This window comes from Photinus pyralis, unplaced genomic scaffold (genome assembly GCF_008802855.1).
Source record: "Photinus pyralis isolate 1611_PpyrPB1 unplaced genomic scaffold, Ppyr1.3 Ppyr1.4_LG3b, whole genome shotgun sequence".
NCBI lineage: Eukaryota > Metazoa > Arthropoda > Insecta > Coleoptera > Lampyridae > Photinus > Photinus pyralis.
In genome coordinates, this window is record NW_022170510.1 from 10802399 (window position 1) to 10817980 (window position 15582).

At 35.3% G+C, this 15582-nt stretch overlaps 2 protein-coding genes across 2 annotated transcripts in view; one reads left to right on the top strand and one right to left on the bottom strand.

Moving 5' to 3' along the window:
• LOC116167115 (disintegrin and metalloproteinase domain-containing protein 10-like) overlaps positions 1-15582 on the top strand; it is a 34594-nt gene that overhangs the window by 1230 nt on the left and 17782 nt on the right. The window contains exon 3 of the mRNA XM_031482356.1: positions 73-213. Within this exon, the coding sequence (XP_031338216.1) occupies positions 73-213 (141 nt within the window). The remainder of the gene's footprint in view (positions 1-72; positions 214-15582) is intronic.
• LOC116166514 lies at positions 195-8654 on the bottom strand. The gene is made up of 4 exons (XM_031481487.1): positions 8594-8654; positions 8317-8531; positions 7991-8262; positions 195-470 (listed from the first exon to the last, which is right to left on the bottom strand). Exons 2-4 carry the CDS (start codon positions 8494-8496, stop codon positions 239-241), a joined length of 684 nt encoding a protein of 227 aa, XP_031337347.1. The 5' UTR covers positions 8497-8531; positions 8594-8654; the 3' UTR covers positions 195-238.

Genomic DNA, 15582 nt, shown 5'->3' on the forward strand with positions numbered 1-15582 from the left:
TGTTAATTTACATTCCGTAATCTCATTCTCCGGACAGGACTGTATGAAATAATTGCTCGCTTTTTTTCGCAGATTTTAATCAAGATGGAAAATTAGATAACATAACTTTTATGATTAAACGCATAAAGGTACACACAACTGAAGCGCTGAAAGATCCTTTGTACAGATATCCAAGTAATTACGGAGTTGAAAAATTTCTGGAGCTCTTTTCTGGTAAGTGCTTTTTTTCTATTTACATTTACTGCGTTTTCAGCAGGCAATCGCGTTTTGTAAAATTTCGCCGCACGAGTATTTCAATTCCCAAAATAATTAAACTGTTCGCAATCATTATTAGATAAAAGTACAATAATCCCTTTATGTGATCAATCGTAACGTAGGATAACTGGTTTTGCTCATTTTTGCGCGTGTCGAGCTTCATCCATTTATCTTCTAATCTTCTTAACAACCCCGTACTTCTCATTAAATGTATGCTGGAACAAGAAATAAAAAGAATGTTAGTAATTACTCACTAATTTCGTTCACTTTGCAAATTGATGAATACATCTACTTCTTATTTGCATAAAATTAAATGCGAAAACAAGCGACGAGGGAAATAAAATTGAAAAGTTTTATTTAAGAATGGAAATCGTTAGTATAGGGGAAGACTACGCGCTTTCGCACTTTTTTTTTGAAATTACGTTACTACCTTACCTTTTTCCCTTTCATTCTTATTAACCTGGGGAAATTTGAACAGTGTGGATAAGTGACGAACGCCCACCATTCCTCATATCCCTCACGCAATTTCATTCCAAAACAGTAACCCCAACTTTATATTAAAGGCTAATGAAAAATCAGCCTCTCCCTTCTCATAAGTCACATTTTAAAATTTCTTTCTAACTTTCCCACATAACAACGATCGCAACTCCTCGATATTACTAATTTAATCCCCCAACAACCGATTTGTACTCCCCCACAGTATTTTCTTTGTCGCAATGATCAATCGTCGGGATTAATTCGACTCGTGTCAATCGAACTCGCACACGTTTTTAATTTTCTACAATTTATACCGAAATCGTTTCCCCCTTTTTCATTTAGCCGTTACATTTTTCCCATGTATTGATTACAAATGTTGAATTATTTTATAGTCTGTTTTCCCCTGGGCTTCCGCTTTCAAAGAGAACTTTAACAATATTAAATACGTGATATAAATTCGGGCATAGATCTGAACGGGGAAATGAATTCATTACTATTGACAGATTAAATTCCGGCAATTCGTTTAGTACGCCCGTAAGTAGCCAATGGAAATTATTTATGCGTATTGACGATCACCAGATTTGAAAGTATTGGTATTGTCTTTTAAAGTTGTACAACTGATATCCGAACGTGGATCGGTCACGCAATCCTGGCCTTATTATAAATTCAGGAGCGGCGAACTAACCTGAAGTTTCTGTTCATTTGCCTTAATCTCGAAAGTTAGTGTCAAACTTTGGTGATCAAAACGTTGACGGTATATTCTGGCAGTTTCTAATTTAATGTTGCTTATGATATGTCTTTCAATCTAGCGCCGATATTCGTATTTGTTTAATGTTTTCACTTAATTAAAGTAGGACCTATAAGGTGGAGCGCAACACGTCTTTTTAGGGGAATACACGAACAACATTTTGGACAAATTTGCAACCCCCATTAGTATTTTGAGCCGCCATCTTGAATTTTGTTGCACTTCGAATTAATGCCTTTGTGGTTAAGGAATTATAATCTTCGGGGTCTTAGATGCTACTTTGTGACACCGTATATACAGGGACGTCTCTAACTGTGTATTGTTCGATAAAATTTGTTTGAACGGTTAAACATTAATGCCATTATTATTATTATTATTATTATTATTAATTTAAGAACAGCCATATTTGCAACATCTACCAACGTGATCGAAAATAAGTTTCAGGATTTGATCAAAGTTGTTGGCGTTGATTGTAACGTGTCGTCAATCAAAACTTTAACTAGCTTTAATTACGTTAACATTTAATGATTTTGTGTGCTTCGAAAGTTAAGTGGCTTAAGTTTTTATCCGGATTCCAGTGCTTTTGTTTTAAGTGGAAGTAAAATGCATGTAACTAAAGACTTTCTCTCTTATTTCTTTGTGACGTCTCTCACTTGCCAAAATTATTAGACGCGCGCTGCAAATTCATTTCAAAGTTTATCACTAACATCAGCAACTATACTTTTTTATTTTGAAATAAAACCAAAAAAATCATTAAAACTATAGTTATTTATTATTACCTATTCAAGCCTATAAAGGGATGGTAAGTTTCTCTTTATCGTTGTATAGCTTGATCCCACCTCAAAATTTGAAATGTTTGTCAAAAAAATTATCTATTATTTTGAAAATGCTTTTCCTGAAAGAATTTTTACCGATGGGGTACCCTCTACCAGAAACGTGACGTGGTTTACTGCGGAATTAAAACATATACGTAACACGGTTCAACTTGTCTCCGAGGCATACAAAACCAACCCTACTCCTGCAGCTAAGCAGCTGGTAAGTACTTGAAAACAAAAAAATTTATAAATTTAAACTTCGGGCAAGTAAAATTACAGCAAATGACTTATACGTGTCCTCCGCAGACAATAAATCTAAAGCCACGTGGAATCTCATTAACAATAAAAGAAATATTTCACCAAAATATAAATGCGAAATTGATCCTAACACAATGAACAACTTTTTCAGTAATATTGCCAGTGACATTATTAACTTGATACCAAACTCAAATCGAGACCCTTTAAAATTCATGCGTTATGTCAAGGTAGCGAAACCACGTTTCCGGTTTAACGAAGTTTCTTTCAGTGATGTGAGAGAAACAATTTCAAAAATGAGAAACAATAAGAGCAAGGACTGCTTTGGACTAAGTGCCGTAGTCATAAAAACAATTATTCACTACATCACTGTAGCCCTTACGAAAATTATTAATGCGTGCATACGAACTAATACTTTTCCTAAGGTGCTAAAAATTGCGTCAGTTGTTCCGATCCTGAAAAAGGGGAACCAAACTGATAAGAACAATTATCGTCCAATTTCAATTATATCCATATTCGCCAAAATTTTTGAAAAATGACTAGCCGACCAAATAACAAATTTTTTTAAGGTATCAACTTATTTTCCGAAAAACAATTTGTTCGCTGACGACACGTCTCTGTCAGTTAGCTGTAGATCTTTTGAAAATGCAACTTCTCTTAGCAGGGAGGTGCAAACGAAGGCCACAGAATGGTTCAATGCAAATCAATTATGTCTAAATAAGAATAAGTCTTTAAATGTTACATTTTCACTGTGCAAGTTTGACGTATCCGTCACGTCACCGAAAGTTAAGTTTCTGGGCGTACATCTTGACTATAAACTAGCATGGCATAATCATGGGGATGAAATTTCTAAAAAAAATAATTCTGGTATTTATCTGTTACGTGCGGCCTCGGGTAGTCTATCTGCAAGAATTCTTAAAACAATATACTTCTCGTTAATTCAGCCTCATATTTCTTATGGATTATTGGTATGGGGACATTCCAGTATAGCCAATCGTATTTTCGGGCTACAAAGGAGAGCCATTAGGATCATTAATAACCTTAAATATAGAGAGCAATGCAAAGACACTTTTGCATCGCTCCGTATATTAACATATCCTTGCTGGAGTGCCTTCTGTACATAAAAGCAAACATTGAAAATTTTGAGATACACTCTACGTGCCACAACTATCAGACCGTAATAGGGATAACGTAAGTCTACCTTTTGTGAGGCTGGACAGGACTACATTTTCGTTTAACTATTATTGCATACATTTATACAACGTCCTACCTTCTCAAATTAAACAACTTAACTTATTCCAATTTAAAGTAAGCCTTAAACAGTACTTGACTGCAAAAGCTTTTTACAGCATCAAGGAGTTTTTAACAAATGATTTTTCTGACTTCGGTGACAAAAAATTTTTTTCTACAAAAACCATAAATATATTTTTGCTCTAAAATAATTTGGGAAGCGAATAATCGCATGTTATGAATTTTACATTGAAATCCCTATGATGCGTTACGCAAGTCACCACCCTGTATAGTAATATTGTAACCTGTGTAATTGTTTTCGGTTGACAAGTGTTAAAAACTTTGAATGTTTTATTTACACAATATACGTTATTATTATTATTATAATACAAAACTTTTTTAATAAAAATGGCAGATATCATTAGAATGTTCAATCATTTGTTCCTTTTTATCTACCCTGGCTGTTAAAGAGATCACTTTATCTATTCTTCAATCTGTGTCAATTTAATAGATGCTATAATTTAAAGGTTCCAATATGAAAGATATGTTACTTAGAAACAGTAAATTTTTGGACAAAATTTGGGAACATGTGGGGGAAATTTTGGCTGAATAAGAAAGCTCAGAAAATGTAGGAAAATTGTAGTGAAATTTCGGAAAAGATAGGTCAATTTAATGTAATACAACAAATATGGGAAGAGTAGAGGACTTTTGAAAGAAATGGAAGAATGAATTTATGGGAAATAAGGAAGAAATTTTAGAAAAATAAAAGGCGATTTTTAAGGAAGAAGACAAGAAGCTTTTGGAAATTTCGAGGAAATCCTGTGGAAGGTATAAGAGGGTTTTGAAGAAGAAAAAATTCTCGCGGATTTTAAGGAAATTTGAACAAAAGACGACATTCTAAAATAAAAAATTTTTGACAAATGGAAAATTTTTACAAAATTATACAGGTTGTGGCACCTAAGATTCATAGGATCATAAGCTATAATTTGTGTAAGGGGATACCATTTGAAATTTGAAAAAATATGGGGTGTAGATGCTACACCCTGTGTTTATTTCATTCAAATCCGGAGAATTAAGCCCATTTTTAAAGGAAGTGTAAAAATTGTTCAAGGAGTTTTGGTTAATTTAGAGGAAATTCTGCGGAAATTTGATTAAGGAGAGTCCTAGCTACGACCTTACGACAATACGAGACAATTAGGTTCTCGAGGATTATTTTGACGAAATAGAATAGTATTTTGAGGCAACTGAGAAATGAGAAAAATAAGACACATTTTAGGGAAATATATTGATACTCAGCTTCGTAGACGAGTAAAATTGGGGACGCTTAAATCCGTACAAGTAGGTAAGTTTTGGAAAATTGGAGCTAAACTCTGGGTATTTTGATGAACTACAAAGAACTTGTAGGGAAACATAGAGAAAAAATTTATAATAAAAACTTAAGTAAAATACTGTGCCAAAGGAATTCTCGGAAAATAATTACGAAATGGGGTGACTTTCTGACGTCCCTGAAGTGAGCAGGGCATGTATGAGCTCAAAAATTGTTCAGTGTTTTATTATTTTGAGCTTTTCAACGGTACCGTTTGCAATTTTTGAGTTCCAATAGTTCGTTCACAAATCAATTTTGAAAAAATGCTCTGCTAACTTCACGTCAACTTGACAAGTACGAGCTCAAAAATTATAATTCGGTCATTATTTATCAGGTTTTTTTGAGCTTTTAAACAGTACCTATTTCAATTTTTGAGCTCTCACGGTTTTTTTACAAATCAAATTTATAAATGACCTACCAATTTCAAGTCAACTACTACAAATTAACGAAGTGCCACGAAGTCGGATGTTCGGTACGGTAGTTAGTTAGCTACAGAGTGATATTATTTGATTTGATAATAATGGCGGTAAGTATTTAACATATCATTTTTGTAATGGTTCAATTACCGTGGATAATTGTAAAATCGAATTACAGGACATAACGGTAGATTTTGCTTATCTTTTTAAAAAGTGCCAAGGTCATCTGGGTGATTTCCATCTCGGTATCAACTATCATGGTGTAGGTTTCCCAGTGATATGTGAACAAACGTGTTATATTCATGGGGTTCAATTTTCCTGATCAACATCATTTAATATTCCTGTAATTTTAGCATAGCCTGATGATGGGTAACTCATAACCCGAAATCGATCGCTTTATAGAAAAACAATAAAAACATTCGTGGTTCTTTTTAATACTTCAAATACTTCAAAAAATCACAACGGAACCAGAAAAATTCATCACATAAAAACACTATTATTTCAGGAATTTTCTCTTTTTTGATTGTAGAGAATCATTATTATTCTGGACTGATAGAGAGGGTCTGCAATCCATCCCCTTTGCTATTTATGGAGGTTTTATCAAACAATGAAAATCGAAGCGCCGACCAACAGTTTATAGATGTTGGACAGGAGGACCTTATTAGATGTCCGCTGTCCGACATACCATATGTCATCACCTTCCATCAACATCCTTACAGATTACGCGGGGTAATTAACTACAAAACTCCCATCATATCAAACGATAACGGACATTATATACTGCTATATCACCCCATGGTGTGATATAATTCATTGTAAGACACCTGCTTATTTAAATATTGATATTGATTACAAATAAAGCGTTAAGGCATTTATTGTTTTTTATTGATCCTCACATCCTTTATAGTGTGTGTTGTGTGTCGCGTTCGTATGCATTTTTTTAAGCCACGAACCGTTTAGAAACATAGTATACCGGGTTCCTTATAGATCAAGAAAGAACGCTCAGTGAACAATTGATTTTCCTGGTTAAATACCTATGTCTCCATTACGCGTGGAATTTTTTTTACTAAATGCTCCTTTTTTAAAAGTAAATGCGGTTAATACTATAATATTCATATCCTACAAGATTTGTTTATGGCACATTGATAATTTACTTGTGGTGTTTGCTCTTCAGCAAGAGACATTTAAAATGGATTTCTGAAATAACTACAAGAATTAAAAATTGGGATTGGTAGCATTAAAGCTCATAAATTTTTATCGAATTTTAATTTTTGAGCTCGTACTTGTCAAGTTGACGTGAAGTTGGGCCGTCATTTATAAGTTTGATTTGTGAAATATCCATGAGAGCTCAAAAATTGAAATAGGTACCGTTGAAAAGCTCAAAAAAAGCTCATAAATAATGACCAAATTATAATTTTTGAGCTCGTACTTGCCAAGTTGACGTGAAGTTAGCAGGTCACTTATAAATTTGATTTGTGAAATATCCATGAGAGCTCAAAAATTGAAAAAGGTACTGTTGAAAAGCTCAAAAAAGCTCATAAATAATGACCAAATTATAATTTTTGAGCTCGTACTTGCCAAGTTGACGTGAAGTTAGCAGGTCACTTATAAATTTGATTTGTGAAATATCCATGAGAGCTCAAAAATTGAAAAAGGTACTGTTGAAAAGCTCAAAAAAGCTCATAAATAATGACCAAATTATAATTTTTGAGCTCGTACTTGCCAAGTTGACGTGAAGTTAGCAGGTCACTTATAAATTTGATTTGTGAAATATCCATGAGAGCTCAAAAATTGAAATAGGTACCGGTGAAAAGCTCAAAAAAAGCTTATAAATAATGATCGAATTATAATTTTTGAGCTCGTACTTGTCAAGTTTACGTGAAGTTAGCAGAGTATTTTTTCAAAATTGATTTGTGAACGAACTATTGGAACTCAAAAATTGCAAACGGTACCGTTGAAAAGCTCAAAAAAAGCTCAAAATAATAAAACACTGAACAATTTTTGAGCTCATACATGTCCTGCTCACGTGACTTTCTGTGCAAATCCTGAGAAAATGAAAAGGGATCAGAGAAAGTAAAAGGCAAGTATAAAAATTAAAGGAAATTGTGCAGGAAATATGGGCAAATTTTGTGGATGAAGCGGGAAACGATAAGGAAATAAAAGATTTTCAAAAATTGGGAAATGGAAACAAAGTGTTGTATAGAAATTGGAAAGATCGGCAATGCGATCACCGAAAGTGTCTCTTGTATCGCGAGTATAACAACCGACATAACAAGAGGGGGTGGTCCGTTAAAAATGTCGCGGTTACGGGTTCTTTTTCGCTAATTACATTTCATTACCCACCAGTTCCTTTTTAAATCATAAGGGTCATGAGGTATTACTTTTTAGGAATCCTACTCGCTCAAAATTGGTATCATGAAATCTAACTTACATAGTTTCAACTGCTTCCTTTCCATAAAACCCACGACGTAACAGATATGCGTTACCATTAACGAAATAGCGTCGATTAACACGTGCTATATCGCAATTTATATGAAAGTCGTTAACAACTGATGCCGCAACAATTCGACTCTCCAAAATTACAATTCGTTCATTGCACAATATTGCCGCCAAATTAGTCTGATTATTTATATCCTTACATCCCGGACCGTTCAGTAATCCTCTCCAATTTCGATTAACAATTTTCTCCGCTCCACGTAATCTCTGTTAACATTTTCCCTCTGAACTCGAAGGCAATCGCCGACCTCCGTTACTCACCGTGAAATGATTGTAGACGAAACTATTTGTACGTAAGCACATAGGAAACCCTACCGTCAGCACGTCATCTATCGACCTAATGGGTATATTAGACCTGGAAGTGGCCAAACGAGATATCAATACTGCGTTTATTGATGACAGTAGAATGTACCCAGGTATTATGGAGAAGAACACGAGCATTCGTCCGGTGCAAGTTATAAGTCCCAAGTCGATTCCTGTAACGGAATTATATATTACCGTCACATAAATTTTCTTTTAACCGTCGTGTTTATCTTACCTTGATTCAGAAATCCGGAGCAAACACAAAGAAGGCAGTTGGAAAATGATACATTGCGCTCTACTTTAAATTTGGAATTGAGGAACTTAAGTGTAAACCACAGGCAAAACGTTAGAACTGCGAAAAATAACGCGCTTACGATCCATAGATTTCGACTTAAGGTCCGTATGTAACCTCCTGGAGTTGCACGTCTTTCCGGTTGTCTCATGTATAGGTAATACCTGGAAAAAATGTTAATGTGGCGTGTTTCATTGATCTCATATAAGCTGGAGCACGGTCATTTGCAAGATATGTTTTTCTTTCTTCTCTTATTATCCAATGTGGTGCAGTTATGTCATTTTTTTTATTAATTTAACCCCAGTCGTCTTTCGCCAGAACACTCAGGCTTTCCTGTTGTAGTTTTAGTAATTAACAAACGTCTAGAATGCTAGAGTAAATCTTCGAAGTAAAGTTAACATTTGTTTTGTATTACAATATGAATACATAAGAGACAACATTCTAGAGCGGCAGGGAAAACGCTCCCGGAAAAGTGTTTGGAAGTGATACGAAAAAATGTCATGGAAAATCGTGTGTATTGCTTTTGTCGATACTCAGACTCTTGAATCTGACGGTTGGTGGGAGAGAGACGGTCGCTCTACAATATAGCATCAACTTTATTAACTGAAAAGTGACCATTTTGACGAATGAGGTATAACTGTTGAAAAACTCCCCTACAACTATAAAATTTCAGGAACCTTTCTATTGACCTTCGTCTACGGAGATGATTCAATAGGTTATCATCACTATTGTAACGTAAATTTAATTACGGGCTTTATTTGCTACAACTAATTACCAATAAATTTGTAACAGTCTTGAAATGAATAGATTTATAACAGCCCAAACTATTTATTACTTCGGCGTTGAAATTAGAACTGTTGTGTATAGCAATTCGATCTACTTAATGCCGAATATTCCCGAGTGGTCGCAAACATTCCAGAACAAAATATCTCGGAAAGATTACGTCATATCCGCCTTCGTTCATTATCTCCGATGATGATGAGTCGTGGCGCCTCGATGTCTATCGGGATTTCTGGAGCATTTGCTACACTGCCCCCCTCTTAAAACTGTTGCGTTCAACAGAATTACGTCGTCCAAATACACAAGGCACCTTTTCCAGGATAAATCTCGCAAGACCGGTTCCATTAACCTCCCAAACGTCGTGGGGGCGTTACACAAACCAACGGGCATGATAGTAAATTGCCATAAACCTGAGCGTATGCTAAAGACTATCAAGCAAACAAATCAAAAGTGTTCTGCAATCGTACGCAAAACATCCAATGCATCTCCCCGCAACGCAACTATCAGGAAATTTGAGTTTGAGCTTTCATTTCACTTTCTACCCAATGAATTTTATGTTTGACATCTTGTATCTCATTTTGGACACTGTATCTCATCTTGAATCATACTTCTTATTTCTTGTTGACCAGTTTCGTCCTTTATTGTCGATGACTAATCTTTCATGGTGCCTCGATATCTATCGAGATTTCGGGAATATTCGCTACCCTATTTACGATACGTATTGATTTCTTATTTTATGTTTTTTTTTAATGCCAAACCAATGCATAACATATGTCACTATGATTTACCTTTTAAACGGAAAAGGAAAGGAACTGTGCTACGTTAATTTAGTTTTAAGTAGAGACATAAAAATGTAGATATAAATGTCAAAAGTTGCTGATAATATCGCACGTTGATTGCAGCATTATATTAACATTTTTGTGAAACGTATCGTTCTTTCTGCTGTTTAATGTGCCAATTCTGGCGGGTTAATGAATATTTCATTACACCATTTCGGATGTATGTGACAATGTAACAATACGAGGGTTGGAAAATGGCTGGCGTTGAATTACGACCCCGAACGGAACGTAACGCCGCAGTAGACAATTTCCGCGTAAATTTTCGCCTAGATCTTGCTAATTAAAAAAAGAGTAATTACCAGTTGTACAAGTATGGGTGTGAATATTCAACTCCCAGCAGATCTCTTTTCACAACCCCGGCAGCTAACATAACATCTGCATTTCCTCGCGAAATAATTGCTAATCCCGTGTCGTAATCGACGGAAATAATTTCGCTGCTGCAAAATTGTAGAAAGTAAAGTGTTTTTCGGCATTTCGTTTATTTTTATTTCGGAACTTACTTAAATTTAAGAGCGGTTTGGACAATTGACCACACGTCTCCCAAAAATCCACTTAATACGCTCGATTTATTATTCGAAATGATGTAGGGGCGCATCTAGAGATAGAGAAGGGAAGAGGATGACAATATAGATATGGTTCGACTTACGTTATCAGCGATTACTCGAACTGTTTTTCCTTCTAAAGCTTTTAAATCGGTTCCTTCAGGTTTTTTCAATGTTACATTCAGTAGCGAAATAAAGTCTTTCTGATCGCGTTTCCATATGTAAATATTTTCGCAGTTGAAGTTTCCTTTTAGGGCGGCTTTGTGACAAAAATCAGAAGGAATCGCGTCGATAGACTTCATCTGAAAGTATTCGGATATAGTTTCGGAAAAAACAAGGTAAGGTTACAGTAAAGTAATAAATGAATAGTAAACTTCGTATCGGCTCCATACTCTATAGCCTTCTGCTCTCTATTGAGCCTCCAACGTGTAGGCAAGTTGGGCCATAAAACTGCGTCTTTGTTGGGAATAAATCATCATTGATTTTGATTTATCAATTATGGATAGCCTTGGCAATATGTGGCTCATTAGTTTCCGTAATGCTCTTTGTTAAAGTTATTTTATAATTCATCGAAGAGTACGTTCTGACATATCGTGGGAAATGTATGAACTTTAGCCAGGTTAGTGAAGTAAATTGGGCCTCTTATAATCGAAGTATCGTATGGACCCTTATTTCATAATTTATATTATCACGGAAGTTGTAGTAATTCAAACAATACACGTTTCGTCACCAAAACCGTCCCCATTAGAGATTCGTATAAAGTATATAATAATGATGAGTACCTACTAATATGCCATCATTATTACACTACCCCTCAGCCTGTCTGAGGCACGTGGTAGTACAGCGGGGTCGGGCTTGCCAAGCGAAAGGGTGAGGTTTGAGCCTTGTTCCTCTAGAAGATTTTTGAAGAATTACTACATGGACTTTCCCACCGATTATAACCAAATTTGATACACATATTTTTAGACATAAACGCAAGAGCTAACTCAAAAAAATCAAAATTGGTTATTACCAATTCTTTTGGGCACATCCAGCTTCTGTTATATTGAAAAATCTCGATAAGAACTTCACTTTGATTAATTTTAAGACTGTCAGAGGCACACTTTTCACAATACCAAGGAATTGTTTGAACAACTTTTGTACCGGTCCTATAAAGACAATTCTGCCCACAAATGTCAAAATTAAATGAAAATTAATGCTCAGGGTCATAATATGGGTTTGATCCATATTTAGACATTGACAAAAATTTTCGCAACGCATGAAATCTATTGAAAAGAAATTCCTGAAATAAAGACAAACTTGCAAAGCTTGTTTTTGCATAGTACCCCGTACGCAGACTGTCGATAAATGAAATAAAAAGGTCGTCAAATTACTTACAGTTTTTAAATCGTTGTAACGCATCTGGTCACTGCGAAAACTTTAATAGACGCATAATCACAATTGAAACACAGTAACTTCCATCTCTTCACTTCTACAACTCCCTTAACCTTTCCAAACTAATTCTCGTACTTTTTGAGATGGCTTAAAACGGCAGTAGAAACACGTGCGTCTTCAAGTCAATTGGCGCTGCATTATGGCGGCGCGAATACATGATTTTGAACTGTCTGGCCGGCCGTCTGTGTACAATTGTAAATGGCGTACGGTTTCGAATTTTCCAATTCTGATTTCAGTAATAGTAATTTAAGTCTTAAAAGTATTTTTTTGCAACAAGAGACTAGTTCTCCGGCTTTAATTTATTAACGAGCGACCCAGCTCTACGTAATTTTTAACTTTCTGTCCGTCCGTCCGCTGTGTAGATGATAACTCGCAAACGGTTTCGAATTTTCCACTTTTTGTGTACAAAAATGAATAGCGATTTACATAGTTATAGGCATTAAATCAACTTGTAGCAAATATAGCGAACAAGCTCCTGGGTCACTGAAAATTTATTCAGTGCTTCCTTGGGTGAACATAACGTCATATCCGCCTTCGCTCTTTATAACCGATGATTGCTTTCATGTCGCCTCGATATCTATCGGGATTTCTGGAATATTTCCTGCAATATATTGTGGAATTTGTATTTATTCGTATGCAGTCAAACCGAACGTCAAGTTTTAATTTTCAGATTTAAAGAGGGGATAAAAGGCCAAGCTTTCGCAAGGTCAGGGATATTTAAATTTTATTCCAGCGCTAGCCGGAGGTAAGATTAATTGTGATAGGAAAATTTTTACCAGTGCCGTAGAGAGTCAATTTTATTTATTACGAAAGAGGGGCTTCAACCCTTGTAATGTAACAAATTTTTACAACTATAACCGCACGTGTTACTTCACTTTCGCTCCTGCTTTCCGGGCACTACCAACGGTCATACAGCAAACGTCCCACTAAGGGTCCCTGGTTCAAATCCTGGTTCGGGCATGGATATTTGTAAATGTATAGTGGGTTGGGTTGTTAGAACAGCCTTGTCTGAAACCCCACCCACTCAAAAATAAATAAATAAATTTCTTGCCAGACTCTATTCAGCATATCTCGTCTACTAATTTGAAATATACTGGGTATATTAACAGTTAATGTAATAACAGTAGTATAATAGGTGTAATATATAATACAATTTTAGATTTAGTTCGACTTATACACAAAATATGCGACACTTTCATGGATACACATTCATAAAACCACTTTTGAAAGCGAATACAGTTCAAACTTTGATGACTTATGAAAGAAGAATGTCGTAGAGAGGGTTACATTTTGCATCTCGCAAGGATCGCCTTTTCCATACCGGCCATCGAGAGGGGAAACCTTTATCAGCCGAAAGGGACCTCTTCCGCATCTTCCATATGTCGCCTCTGTGTTAACGACCGCCGATTAACTTCAAACGCCTCTTCTGTATCAGCCGGTGGCTAGCATCAACCGTTTCATCACTCAAAAAAGGACATCTTTCGCGCCTTCCGTAGATCGGTCCCTTATTAGCGACTATTTCTTTAAATAAAATAAGCTATTTTTACAGTTTTCTATGCCTTCTAGGTTGGCCTCTACGCTTGCAAAGGGAATATACTTGGTCTAATATCATAGTGTAAAATTCTTTTAATATTCCTACTTACTATCATCGTTGAGTGACCTTCACTCAATGCCATTACCAAAAAGTGGGTACTATTTGCTATTACAAATAAAACTGATGGTGCAAGTAATTCACCGGTCTACAGCATTTTTGCGCATGGGACATACATGCCTTATTTTTATTGCTTGTATAGCCACAAATAAGAATTAGAACAAAAAAAGGTTATGTATTTGTTTTTGTGTGAAAAAAATGCAAAAATCCAAAAAAATAAAAATACCTATAAAATCTTACTTACATAGGCATGATTTATTAAAAGGTAACGTTCCTACATTTATAATTTGTTTCTCTTAGAGTCTAATTGTTTAAAAATGGAACATGTTTTGTTGTTTTTGTCATGTTCAACTGAAACTTTTCTCATCAACCCCCCAAATATGATCTTCCATCATGCTTCCAGCTTACTGGCCTTGGTAACGTGCCTAAATTCTATTATGTCTTGATGAAAGTGTTGTCCTTGTTATTCCGAATAAGCTCCCATATTATTCTTAAATTAATCTAAATGAGAATGTAACCTGTGCATCTCTAGAGACATTCTATACCCGATAATGCAAAACCAAATCCTGTCAGCTCGTCATAATTTTCAGCTGTATGGTTTCCCAGGAAACAATGAACGGGAAACCATGGACTATTGCCTTAAAACTGTTCCAGGATTTTTTTTCTTCTTTGCTAAGTACCCGCGGGAAAATATCACCCTCCATTTTTTTTAATTTAAGGGTAAAACAAAGATTCCGGCTTTAACTTTCGCCCCTGAAAGCTTTCAATCAAATCGCTATAACTTTTGTAAAAGCAAATATTTTCGATGTCTAATCGCACTTTTTATTTATTTTTGCTTATTAGAGTCAGAATATATTATGTAAATCCCATACGCAAAAAAAAATTATTTTTTTGTTGACCGGTGAATTATTTAGAAACTCAGAAAAAGTCTCCTTAATTATTTTTGGGAATAGGAAATGGAAAAGTCACCGACCTGGTATACAACCAGGTCGGTGACTGGAATAAAAAAAGTAAATCGCTATTGCAAAATGCCCATTTTTGTAGATTGGCGCTTTTACACTGGGTTTTCTAAAGAAACCATTACTTACAAATAAGGGGCTTAATGTTCTAGGGAGTAAAGGACACGAAGTTGCTCAAAAGTATGTTGAATTTTCTAAAAATAAACCCCAGTTTGCGAATAAAATTTTACATACGGGGGTCGTAAAATTTCCACATTTCCTGATGCTTCACTCAAAGTACTTCGAAGATGCAATATCTAATAAGTAAAGTTGGCTTTGCTGGGAATCTATTTCCGCCTCGGTTTGCATTCACATTCAATCAATGTAATTTCAATTTTCTATTCCACAACAAGCATTAGAATCGAAGATATCCACATCGTTTTTATCACTTATCGACTATCGTCTACTGGTCAGTAATTTTGAAGAAATCTGATCATCCAAAAGCCACCTTCGTTTACTAACAAGCAAATCTTGTTATTAAATTAAATTCAAGTTCGATATAATCCGAACGAAATTTGAACTTTAGAAGGGCCGACACTTTGGACATTGGGAGTCATGAATGCTACACTCGCATACATAATCCTCTCCTCGTTCGGTGTAGTTCCATCGAGCTTTAATTTCGCAAATTAGTTTCCCGGTTGCACGTAATCAAAATTTACGTAAGTTTCAAATGCCGCAGTTTTCAATC

What these genes read in the sequence shown, in the direction of transcription:
- LOC116166514 (XM_031481487.1), bottom strand. Translation starts at nt 8,496, where the DNA reads ATGCTCGTGTTCTTCTCCATAATACCTGGGTACATTCTACTGTCATCA. An exon ending in TCGTCTACAATCATTTCACG is followed by an intron (nt 8,263 to 8,316) that starts GTGAGTAACGGA and finishes AAATGTTAACAG; the next exon opens with AGATTACGTGGAGCGGAGAA. An exon ending in AAGGAAGCAGTTGAAACTAT is followed by an intron (nt 471 to 7,990) that starts GTAAGTTAGATT and finishes TTCTTGTTCCAG; the next exon opens with CATACATTTAATGAGAAGTA.